General features: G+C 41.9%; 1 protein-coding gene across 2 annotated transcripts in view; it reads right to left on the minus strand.

Annotated features, from left to right (window-relative positions):
• LRP8 (LDL receptor related protein 8) overlaps positions 1-13,502 on the minus strand; it is a 258,479-nt gene that overhangs the window by 104,365 nt on the left and 140,612 nt on the right. For both annotated transcript variants that reach the window (XM_008167917.4, XM_008167918.4), the window contains exon 3: positions 10,507-10,629. In XM_008167917.4, coding sequence (XP_008166139.2) covers positions 10,507-10,629 — 123 coding nt within the window. The remainder of the gene's footprint in view (positions 1-10,506; positions 10,630-13,502) is intronic.

Consider the following 13,502-nt stretch of genomic DNA (forward strand, 5'->3'; position numbering starts at 1 on the left):
CCAAGAAGGCAATCATTTAAATGCCAGCATCTTCATAATATTTGACTAACAAATGCATAGAGTAGATTTGAGGCATGGAAGAATCACAAACATCAAAGCATGGGATGCAGCACTGAAAAGCTGTTTTGTTGTTGTGGAATAATATGTGGTTCAGGAATAAGAACAGCAAAAACATTTGAGGGGACTTGATAGCTACCTCCTATGGGCTTTGTATTGGCCCTAAAACCTCTGAAAATGTAATTGTGAACTGTTATGATCTTCCTTTAAAATATTTGTTTGTTTAAATATATATTATTTAAGGGCTTTTATTGTTGATAAAACTACCCCCTAATCATTATCTAACTTGCAAAATTAATTTACACATGTAATTCCATTTGCAGGTGAGTGAAACTCTGAAGCCAGATAACACTGAAAAAAGACATATTGACCATTGGTCCAGACGCTGACTGTCAAGAGGACAGTCTCAGATGAGGGTTACCTACTGCTGAAGTGAAAGAACTCCCCTGAGTTGGTTTCACTAGATTCCACTTAATTCAGAAGGATGGTCTTATGCCTTAAGTAGAGGAATGAGTAGAGCTCTATGCAAATACAAAATTGATATCCACGAACATCCACGGAGATAAAGCAGATATCCACGGAGCTGCAGGGCTCTACCGGGAACTGCAACAGCAAAAGCAGCAGCATGTCGGGCTGCCGCTTGCAGGAGCCAGCACCCCATGCGGGCAACTCTTCCAGCATAGCTGAACTGCCCTCAGCCCCGCCCATTGGTGTGGGCACCAGGCTCACCGGCATCTGTCCCTGGTCCACTAGTATGTGCAAGCAGCTCGCACGCTCCCGGACAGGAGACACAGACTGCACAAGTATCACGCTGAAATGTAAAAAACAACAAGGAGTCTGGTGGCATCTTAAAGACTAACAGATTAGTGCCACCAGACTCCTTGTTGTTTTTGTAGATACAGACTAACACGGCTACCCCCTGATGCTGAAATGTAAGTACAATATTTATATTCCAATCAATGTATTTTATAATTATATGGTAAAAATGAGAAAATAAGCAATTTTTCAGTAACACTTTGCTGTGTTACTTTTGCATTTTTATGTCTGATTTTGTAAGCAAGCACTTTTTAAGTGAGGTGAAACTTGGGGTACACAAGACAAATCAGACTCTTGAAACTTAAATAAATAAATTAAATTAAATTAAATTAAAATTAAATTGAAAGGGGTACAGTAGTCTGGAAAGCTTGAGAACCACTGAGCTAGAATATCAAGATTTAAAATTGGAATCCTCCCTAATTATACTTGGAACTGGTAATATGCTGACAAAGGTTTGTGAACAATATGAAAACTATCCTGGGTATGGAGTTAAAGTATAGTGATAATCAGAAAAAAGAGACTATAAAAAGCCCTTGTGGTGTTCCATCTTTCCTCTGTCTTGGTGACTTCCATACTTGATTTGATCAAGTTGACAAGTCAAGAAACTAGAGAGACACGGTAATACCTTTCATTGGACCAACTTCTGTTGGTGAAAAAGACAAGCTTTCGAGTTAGTCCGATAAAAGACACTGCCTCACCCCATCTCTCTAATGTCCTGGGACCAACACAGCTACAACAAACACTGCAAGCAAGTCCAGAAATGACTGTTCTGACTATTAGCACTGCAGTTTCAGTCTGAGTATCTGAAAATCAGGCTGTTTCCTTTCTTCCTCTTACATCGCCACACCAGTCATGATCATTTTGTAACTGGAAATTTTCATAATGACATTTCTATATTCTCTAGCCTGTCTGCCTTATAGATGTAGTGGAGAGTTTGGGCTGGATCTTCAGATAGCTCCATCTGTCCCATTGTTTTGCTGGAGAACACTAACATTGCTATTATCTGAGCTGCTCTATTTTATGTAAGAAATTGCTATTTGGTGCAGTGAAACCAAGGAGTTTGTTTTATCCATTGTAAAAACAGGCCCTTGTGCATCTGATATGCAATCATCTAATCTGTAAGTCCTTGAAATTCTTGTGGGGTATTCAGCCATCTGTATAACTACTCATAAATTAGAAGGGTCCTCAAAGAATTTATCCTACCCCATCCAAAAAAACCCAACATCAAGCATCACAGTGTATACTAATAGGATTGCTCTGTTAATTGCCACTGTAGTAAAAGACACAGGAAATCTCTGTCTGCAGTACAGCCCCAGGTCCCAGAACTTGATATCTGATTCTCTCTGACTGATTTGGCCTATTTTTTTCCTGCTCAAAGTTCAATGACCCAGTATTTGTGTGATGCCCTAAATGAGACATTCCATCATTCCCCTCCAGGACTAAAGTCTCATAGGGCAAGAAACAGTCTAACAACTTGCTTTGCAGAAACCTATAGTAATGTCCCCAAACCAAGTCAGTCATGCAGTAGATCTGGATCAAAGAGGAATAACACAAAAACAATTATTTGCGGGTAAATGAGGAGATAGGAGTCGGGAGCAGATGTATAGAAGGGAGGAAAGACATGCCAGCAATTACAGTATTTCACTTGGTGCAACTTAACAGAAATCCATAGGACTGAAATAATAATTATAATACACTTTTTATATAACATCAGCAACATGCTAGGCTCTTCGGGACCACAGAATAGAATATATTAAAAATAAAACTGTCATGTTTAGATACATTTCTCTGAGCAACCATTTAGAAATACAAGAGAGCACAAACTGTCTGACTTTCTGGTGCTGGCATCTAAGATCCAAATTCAAAGTCTGACTGCAAATTATATCTCCATTTAAAGATCAATTTGCATGAGTGCTACTTATTAAACCTATCCTCCTTAAATCATCGCTCTATTATGTGTAATATGGTATTAGATTTCTCCTCCTCTTTCCATCCCCCAAAATTCCCCACTATATTTTTCTGTATAATAATTTCTGCTATTCACTGAGAAAGTGTCACGTGTCCGATAAGGAAAAAAAAGTCAGTGCTAAATTTATGCTGCCTGAATTCCTTGATCTCATTATACATATACAATGTCCTGAGGCTAGAGTTTGCTAGCTCAGATTTTCACTTGCTTTTTCTATCCGTTTAGTTTGTGTTCCCATCAGCGCTATTACCATTTGTTAGCAATTTTTATTTTCTCTGGAGCTTTTTTTTAAATTGTCTCTCTGATCAAATAACCAAAATACTTCAGAGGGTATTTAAAATTTCCCTTTTCAAATGCTGCGAGAAAGCAGAGGGTTCAGTTACGAGGGTGAAACAATATCAGGTGGCTAAAGCTGTAATTCTGCAAGGAGTCTCTGCTAGCTCAATAATAAAATCCCCAACCCGTTCTTTAGCTTCAAGAAATTGGATGGAAAATAGTAAAGAATAAACTGCTTAATATTGGCTTCCTAGAAATTCAAGGCAATTCACTTGTAAAGGACAATGTCCTCAATGCAAAGTTCCTAGGAAATCTGCTCACCCTTTTTTGAGTCTATCACACATGTCAAATGGAGCCAATATACAGCCTAGGTAAGGACGTAACACTTTCCAAAACTCTGTGATAATGGGAAAACAAGTTCATTTTGGATTGGGCGGTAATGACACACACTACTGTTTTGTACCGCTACGTGCAACCATCAACGTACCCTCTATTAAATTTTGTCTCCGGCCATTTCACTATAGTCCATGATCACACCAAGTTTCATAAGCTTAAAAGAGTTTCATAGAAAAAGTGCCAAGGAAAACCCATGATGCTGCACAATTTGGTACTAGATGACCACTGAGTCATTATGAACCAGTAACCCCTACATGGTCTTGGTGAAGAAAGCACTGTGTCCCAGTATGGTGTTAGAGGGCACAGTGCTGTTAAAGGTGCCATCTTTTGGATGGATAAAACTGAGCTGCTCTGACCTCCTTTGGTTATTGAAAGTTCCCATGATGCACTTTGGTGTTCTCACTAAGTCCTAATGTGAGAAAGTATACCCACTACCTCCTGAAGTTCTCCTTCTAGTTTCACCTGGCTGTGGTGTTCTTCTCTGCCTGTATTAAGTGGCTGAATAGTGCTGCTGTGAGTAGTTATTTCTCATGCACTTGATATTACTATGATGCAGACAGCTCACCTTGCATCTCAAAATAGCTGCTGATAGGAGTAGTTGGAAGCCTGTTAGGGCTTAGTTAATCCCCCACCTACCATGCAAGCCTATCTGTTAGATTTTTAATGATGTTGTTGGTGAGGCACCTAGAATAGAACAACAAACTGGTACCATCAAAATTAAATGCATGATTATTTCAGAGCACCTTTTGCTGGCTGATCTATAGCAGTGAGTGTGGATTCAGATAATTTCCTGGCTGTAATCAAGGAGACACAACAATGCTGCTGTAAGACAGGAGGAGAATACTGTATTCCCCAAAGGAAACTTTCTGTTGGTTGTACTCTGATGTTTATCTGAAAAGAATACTAAAAACAAAACGTTTGGTTTATTTGCTTTTGCGTTTTGGCATCTTTACAAGGTGCTGAATTTCAATTAACTGAGAGGCTGAATGCTTAAATAGGGGCCACCACCAAAATCCACAAAGGCTCAATCTGATCAGAATCACAAGAAACGTGATCCTGGCAGTTAGCATCCCAAAGCAGATGTCCACAATTAACTGATTTCATCCTCTCCTAGCAACATAGATACAATTCTTTGTGTGTGTGTCAAGCCTCCCCTTCCAGCAGCAGCAGCTCGGTATGGGCTATCGGCTACTTCTTTGTTCCTGGCCAGTCTCACCCGTCTCTCTGTGACGTCTCATTTGTAAAGTATATTTTGAAATATAAGCTCTACCCCATTAGTATGAATTTAAAAAAATAACTGTCAACCTCATTTAATACAACTTTTTGATCCTGCCGGTGAGTCCTGCCTCTTAGCTGACTGTAAAAATTCCGGAGTTAATATGGCTTTCGGAGACAGTTCACCTCTCCTGATTTAGGGGCTCACCCTGTTCCTATTTAAGTCAATGGAAGTTTTACCATTGACTTCAGAGGGGGCAGGATCCAACCTACAATAGATCCCCAAATTGATCAGTTAGTAGAAAATAAAGATAGACAAATTTTCCTGAAGGCTGAAAAAACCTGAATGGGACTAAACAAATTCATTAACCATATACTAGTGCATAAAGTGATAGGACTTCAGAGTTGCATGAATAATTTGCTTGGATGAACCTGAGGAGATGTGCAAATGTTTGGGCTAAAGATCTGCCTGAAAATAGATGAAAAAGGAGAGGGTTGTTTGCGCGCAGTAACCATTTCCAAAAATACCTTGCTGGATAATTGTGCTGTTTCAAATTTCCAAAAGAGAAACAGAAATCAGGCTTCAGAGGGGTAGCTGTGTTATTCTGTATCAGCAAAAACAATGAGGAGTCCTTGTGGCACCTTAGAGACTAACAAATGTATTTGGGCATAAGCTTTCGTGGGCGATAACCCTCTTCTTCAGATGCATGGAGTGAAAAATACAGTAGGCGAGTATAAATATACAACACATGAAAAGATGGAAGTTGCCTTACCAAGTGGGGGGGGTCAGTGCTAACGAGGCCAATTGAATCAGGGTGGATATGGCCCATTCCCAACAGTTGACAAGAAGGTGTGAGTGTCAACGGAGGGAAAATTACTTTTTGTAGTGATCCAGCCACTTTATTCCAGCCGTCTTTATTCAGGCCTAATTTAATGATGTCAAGTTTGCAAATTAATTCCAGTTCTGCAGTTTCTCATTGAAGTTTGTTTTTTAAGTTTTTTTGTTGAAGAATGGCCACTTTTGAGTCTGTTATAGAGTGTCTAGGGAGACTGAAGTGCTCTCCCACTGGTTTTTGAATGTTACAATTCTTGATGTCTGATTTGTATCCATTTATTCTTTTGCATAGAGACTGTCCAGGTTGGCCAATGTACATGGCAGAGGGGCATTGCTGGCACATGATGGCATATATTACATTGGTAGATGTGCAGGTGAACGATCCCCTGATGGTGTGGCTGATGTGGTTAGGTCCTATGATGGTGTCCCTGGAATAGATATGTGGATAGAGTTGGCAACAGGGTTTGTTGCAGGGATTGGTTCCTGGGTTAGTGCTTCTGTTATGTGGTGTGTAGTTGCTGGTGAGTCTGTGCTACAAAACTAATCATCAGTAAACAAGCATTAAAAAGCCAACATGGGGAGCAATCCTGCAAACTCTCACTAACTAGATGACTCTGAACCCCCAGTGAAAATAAATAACCTAACTTTGAAATATGGGAGTGTGTGAAAGTTTCTCAGATTGTTCACTTCTTTCACCCCACTGCTCTGTATTCACACTCAGGGTTCAGGAAGGAATTCCTTGCAGGGCTTTTGGGATGTTTTCACATTCCTCTGAAGCACTGAGCAGGAGGACTTACCCCTTAGAATCAGGTAGGCATATCCCACACCATCCGTTCTTTGAGTTTGCAGGGAGTAATAGTCTTTTCCACCTTTGAATCTTCTCCATCGTCTGCTTTTATAGCTCACCAATGGCCAAAGAAACTGTTTGGGTTTTTTGGTTTACTAAAACCAAACATTAGCTCTCAGGCTGGGCTCTTAAGCACAAAGTTTCAACCACATTTCTTTTAATGGGCTGAGTTATAAAATCCCTGAAAGAGGAAACTTTGAATGGAACCACTCCAAGACAGTTAACTCTAGCAACAGGAACAGTGCCACTGAGGTGGCACTTGGGTTCACGATTACCTATATCCAAAAATAACAGGATCTTGCACAATGATGATGCTGTCACCACATCACAGGGCACACGGTCACTGGGGGACCTCAGTGCCCTGGGAAGTGCAGTAAGCATGTAGCAAAGCCCAGCAGGGAGTGTTTTGCTACTTTTGGAAAAGGGATTTTATAAAAACAAATAAGGAAAACAAGCTGTGCATTTTGCTGAGCATAACAGACATGGACATGACATCACTAACAACCAATCAGAAAGCTTCAGCTGTGTCCAGAGTCTTAAAGCCATTTAGCAACTGGTTAGATGTCGATGCTGAGAAGGAGAGTAGCATCAGTTCTGACAATATCCTAAGCTGGAAGTGTTTCTAAAATGTAACATTAAGCATGTCAGTGCTTTGCCCTCACTGGCTCCAATGGACAATGCCCCAGTGTTGTGGTAATCTAGGTGATATATTGTTTTAGGAATGAACCTGGGATCTGGCAAAGATGCTGCCAGTTATGTGGCCTCTCTAATAGCAACTAATTTTTAAAGAGAAATCTCAGTTCCCCAAATTGCCTGGGCCCTGTCCAATACTGAGCCGCGATGCATTCTCAAAAAGGAAAATGAGACGGGTAAAGGGACCTACGGGCGTTTTCCAACCACAAGCACAAACTCAGCAATGCTTTGACCAAAAAGAGGAAAAAAGCAGAGAAGATGGGAGGGGCCATATAGGAATAAGGCCTTCCAGACTATTAGAATGTACATTTCACCTCCCACTGATTTTTCAGCATATTATTACAGGTATGAACCTGCCCTCAGATTGTGTTCACATACACTGGGGTTTGGTGTTTAAGTTAGGGGTGGAACATTAAAAAAAATAATATAGCCAATAGTTTTTCCTTTGATAGCCCACAGGGTTTATAACCACACTTCTGCCCCAAGTGATGGTGGTCAAAAGACCTACAGAACACTGGAACAGCTTCCCCCACTAGTTTACCACACAGCCAACGCATGCTTATAAATTATGGGTTTGGTCCTCTGAATTGCTGAGCGGCCTGAACTCCACCTGAAGTCTCTTAAAAGTGAGGTATAAAAAGACCAGAGAGGAAAATTCTACACGTGTCCACATAAAACTGGTAACTTTCAATACTCAGAACTTTAAAACTACTTGCTTGATTTTCTTCAAACTAGGTATGAACTTTCAATTTCAATGATCCTATGAAACAAGCCAAATTTCACATTTCTAGTTTCAGATTTTTTTTTTTAAGGTCTCTAACTGAACATGGGAGAAGACAGAATTTTCATACTGTATTAAGATATAAGGCCCTCTGTGAACTTTGATACAGGAGTCATTGCTCTACACAAAACTGAACTGAGCTGGCTAAAACTTATAATAGAGAACCAAACACCTTTAGGATGAGATGAAGAACGGAAAATTTCACCAGTAAGGAGGTTTGTTTGAGAAGGTTATTAGCGACTGAAAAGTGGAAGAGAATCGAAATTGGACATCAGCTTTAATGACAGTGCAAGCTATTCATGGCCACTGTCCTAGGGTAGTGAACTGGTCAGTGTGTAGGTGTAGCACCGCCCACTACACGAAAGAATCAATACTGCTACAACTGTGTGTTATAGACCCTGTTCTGCTAACAGCTAACAGAGATTCTCCTTTAGCTCCAGAGGTCAGGGCCTGTGCTTGTGAAGCAGGAGGATCTATTGTCACTATGAAGTACCAAGTGGCCAAGCTGTGCAGCAGAGTGGCAACCATGAAATCCTAGGTGGCCACAGATGCTTTGTAATGTACAGGGTTAAGATTTAGGGCCTGTTGTTTCTGAAGAGGAGAGAGCATTCACTGGAGAAAATTCTCAGCGCTCCAACTAAGAGGACATTTTTTTCTGGTGGGATTATGACATCATCTTATCTAAACAAAGAGAAGCTTCCCACCATCCCACTCTGCCATGCTGTTTGATATGGTTTGAAAACTGTCTTCCTTTAAAATACAAAGAGAAAACTGCTGCCATACTGGCACCCCCCCCCCTCTTTTCAATGAGCTTGTCTGAGGTGACACAGTCCACGCTCCTTCCCACTCTCATTTCATATTACAATGAAAGAGGTTTCAAGGGCACAGTTCCCCCATGCACCACCTGACCTGAAAATAACACAGACTTCAGCCTTTTGTTAGGTTTCAAGCAAAAGGTCACCGCTTGGGACAGCATAGTCACATTCATAAAATGGCTAACGAGGCTGGTACTCAAGTAACGGCACAATTCAAGCCTCCTACACAGCTTGAAGGCTGATCTTCTTAGAGGAAATACATGCATACGTGCTAGAGGAGATGGAGGTCAAAAGAAACACTTGCGGACCTTATGCTGAACTGCGTGCTCTAAACATAGCCCATTCTGCTGCCTCTGATAGGAGATTTACAGACAGAGACTGCTGGGAATGGAACTGCTTAGTTATTCAACCCACATCCAATGGCAATCAGATAGTGGATACAGCATTAATAAGAGAGATTTTGACTAAGAAGGAGGCTGGAGGGACAGAGAGACCAAAACACATACAGTATATAAATATGTTAATGCCATTGTTGAGGTAATTATTTCAGTACTTGAAAAAAATGGCTTGAAAAAAATAATCCAATCATTTCCTGCAAAAGAGAAGCACATTTATCTTTCTTAATTAGGTAGCAATGCAGAACTGGCTATCAGGCTTAAAAATAAAAAAAATGGTTAATTGTATACTCTTCTTGTGCTGCACGCTGGTGAAGTCAGATAAAATACTTTTCTTGTCACTGTTGCTGACCCATGGGAATACATTTGTGCAGTACATGACTTGAAATTCAATGTGTGGTTTACATTAGTTTACTCTGGTCCTCCCAAGCACAACGTGAACACACAACGGGTGAAGGTTCATGTGCTAGCAAGTATTTCAATTCCAGTTTCCCTGGGACGTGCCTCTTCTATTCAGCATCAGTCAATATTTAATAACTCTTCAGTATTCCAGACCAATGGAAAGTGGATGAACCTTCTCAGAAAGAGTGAAAGGAAAAAGGTAAAATGCACCGAACCAAGGCCACGTATGTCTTACTAAACTGGTGCATTTATGAAAGATGCTAACCTGAAAGGAGTGTTTGCCATACTGACTTTCTGCTTCAGTTTTTCCCCACAGCTAATCCTTCTTCAGTTACAGTGCTCACCTTTCTTCATTCATCCTCCAAGACAAAAATCACTAACACAATGCTATGACACGATAGTGTTACAAAGTTGTGGCATTGCAACACAAGAGAAATGCACTGCAGCATGATGAATTTCAGAATGTCACCATCCAATGCAGAGTAAATCTGAATTTCTCAAAGGACCTGAGCCAAAGCCCATTGATTACAATCAGTTTTGTTCAGACTCCAAATGACCAACAATGCAATATCACCGGACATTACATAAATACGACAGGGAATAATGCTGCGCCCTTTGGGGAAGGGATTAGGGCAGTGGTTCCTGGTATATGTATCAGGAGCTGGCCAGAGGCTCCAAGACAGAGGGCTGGAGCAGCTGGGCAGCAGAGCGGCGGGGGGAGGGGCACCTGAACACAAGTCACCGGATGTGCTTGGCTCTACTAATCAAGTGCATGGCACCTCACTGACTCTTGTGCAGCTGCGCAGATGCACAGCTTAGGGGGGGAACACTGTTGGGAACTTCAGGACTAAATAACCTAACAGAACTTTTCCATCTCTAATTTTTATTCTATATCTGAACTCTGAAAATTGGGATCATCCTGCAAACTTCAGGAGGGCAGGTGACTCTGGCTTCTTACCATTCTAAACCATTTCTACTTTCACAAGACACATTGATTATCTACAGTACTCACTGCATGTCGCTTCTGATTCATCAGACCCGTCAGGGCATTCCTCTTCACCATCACATTTCCACCTGGCTGGGATGCAGTGGCCATTGTTGCAGGTGAAGTCTGATTCTGCACAGGTTTTCTTCACTGCAAGGAGGAAACAAAAAACAACATAATTCAGCTCAGCAGTACACGCACTCTACACTCCCTTGATCCCCACTAAAGGGAGCACCAGACTTGTCATCCACATGAGGAAAAGTAATTTCACATTCTACACTGGCTTCTCAAAGGCAAAGAAACAAGCTGGTATCAAAGAAGGATGCTTTGTCTCTGGACTCTGAAAATCCTATGTCCCCAACTGTACAGGTCTTTAAAATAGACTCACTCATTTCTATTTTCATTTAGTTCTAGATAAAATGAGTCAAAGTGGGGAATATTTCATTGATGCCAGCATAACTAGTTAGCTTTATTATAATCACTTGTTGTTATATGAAACTGAAAATGTGCTAGATGATTTACAGGGAGGTAAGAAGAAAAGTCCCTGCTTGTAAGTGTATTACAGTCTAAGGTTACGTCTTCACTACCCGCCGTATCGGCGGGTAGCAATCAATTTATCCGGGATCGCTATATCGCGTCTCGTTAAGACGCGATATATCGATCCCCGAACGCGCTCACTGTCGACTCCGGAACTCCACCAGAGTGAGCAGTGGTAGCACAGTCGACGGGGGAGCCGCAGCTGTTGATCCCGCGCCGTCTGGACCCCAGGTAATTCGATCCAAGATACTTCGACTTCAGCTACGCTAGTTGCGTAGCTGAAGTTGCGTATCTTGGATCGATCCCCCCCCCCCCCCCCCCCAGTGTAGACCAGCCCTAAGTAATTATTTCTATTTGTCTAACTTACTCATGGCATTTCTAGCATATCCATCACCTTAGCATGTAGTCACAATACATGCCTCCAAATACCATGCAACTTTATGAAAAGACCATTGAAAATAAGTCCAGTTGTATTTGTAAATCTAAGTGACACCTCTCAGCTATTTAGTTTGTCCATGTGAGTCTACGGCTGTACTGAGGGACCCTGGAAATTAACTTCTCTGTTAATCTACAGAACTGGTACCCCACAGCCCGTGCCCAGCAGTACAAGACTTTTCACACTGCCAGGCCAAAAGGCCTCAAACCTGACCTGAAGAAACCACTTCTCAGGCCAAGCTTAGAATTCAGGCTCTACGGCCCTTTCAATTCTTGGCCTCTTTGCTGAAACTACCAACAAGGATGCCAGTTAATGACATTGGTGGTGGTGGCTTTTGTGGCTGCTCTACTGGGAACTGGACTGAAACTGCCAAATTCTTTACACATGGGCTACCAAACAGCAATTCAATGGCTTCTGGTCACTTTCAGTTACTACTGACACATAAGGTCTTAGAATGGGTGTCCGAGAGGTGAAAAACTCCTTTAATCACACACACACACACACACACACACACACACACACAGAAAAGGGGGCACAGCACTGTGAGGTGGTGGCTAGGTTTATATGGCTTAGATCTAGTATTCACTTTCTGTTTCATAAAACATGCAGCTTCCCTGCTTAGACATCCCACAAGGAACTGCTGTGAAGATCATCAAACATATGTGTAATCTATCCAGAGGTGCTTTCTATATGGAGTGTGTATTTATTCCCCTGATGCACACGAGCCAGATACGGATTTAGATATAGGATATGCATTTCCCGTCATCTCATAAAATCACAGATAATGAATATTAATGTAGAAATAAGACATATAGCCCAAGATTTTTTTAAAAATAACTAGTGATTTTGGGAGGCAAACCTGAGATGTCTCAAAGGAGTCTGATTTTCAGAAGGTTCTCTGGAAAGGCCTCTTGAAGGTGTTTCAAATTAGGTATCCAAAACTTGTAGCACCCAAAAGCACAAGTCATTTCAGACAACACAGGCCACTACATATACTATATAGTCATCAGTTCTGGATATATTAAGCCTGGGGTGACAGAGTATAACTCACAGGCCGAATGCGGCCTGCAAAGTTCTGCAATGTGGCCTTTCACTGCAGATCTGTAGCCAATGGAGACTACCACCCTAGCATCCTAGAGAAAGGATTCTCAGATCAAGCTGAAGATTTGCTCTCTCTGCAGGCTGCATCTCCGTATCAAAGAGAGGACAGATTTAACCTGCTCTATTGTAACTCTAGCTAGATTCCCATGTGGCACACACCTGAGCAAACTTTAGGCATTCCCCCACTTTCTATTAAAATCTCTAGGTGGAGTTAGTAGTATTTCCTATTAGATGAAAGTCGAGCACTTTGTAAAGGAAACAATCATGCTTTTACTCAGAATACAAGTACCAGATTTTACTTTAGTACAACACTGGACACACATGGTAGTTTATTTTTTTGCTTAGTTTGTGTTGTTTCTTCTCACCATGTTATGTGACTTTCTAAGAAAGAAAGCGTCTGTGCATCTGCCTCTGTCCTATTCCACGGTGGTATATACAGTGCAGGGCTGCCCGGAGAGGGGGGGGGGGGCGAGGCGAGTGGAGCTATTTGCCCCAGGCCCGCGAGCCTTGGCCCGGCAGCGGTCCGGGTCTTTGGCGGCATTTCGGCGGCGGGGGGCTCTTCAGTGTTGCCGAAGACATGGAGTGACTGAAGGGCCCCCCGCCGCCGAAATGCCGCTGAAGACCCGGACTGCCACCGGGTTAGTACAAGCGCCGTTTTCCCCCAGATCCCCTGAATCCACTGGAAAAAGAACAGGAGTACTTGTGGCACCTTAGAGACTAACAGGTGCCACAAGTACTCCTGTTCTTTTTGCGGATACAGACTAACACGGCTGCTACTCTGAATCCACTGGGCGGCCCTGATACAGTGACACAGTTATTTGTCCACCTTGCAATGGAACAGCAATTCCCCGATTGAGAGCAACATTCTGACCAGACGGGTACATGGAACTGAAAGTTTAAGTGTTCATCAACAGAGATGACAAAAAGATATGCAGTCCCTTCAACAACA

The sequence above is a fragment of the Chrysemys picta genome, chromosome 8, assembly GCF_011386835.1.
Source record: "Chrysemys picta bellii isolate R12L10 chromosome 8, ASM1138683v2, whole genome shotgun sequence".
NCBI lineage: Eukaryota > Metazoa > Chordata > Testudines > Emydidae > Chrysemys > Chrysemys picta.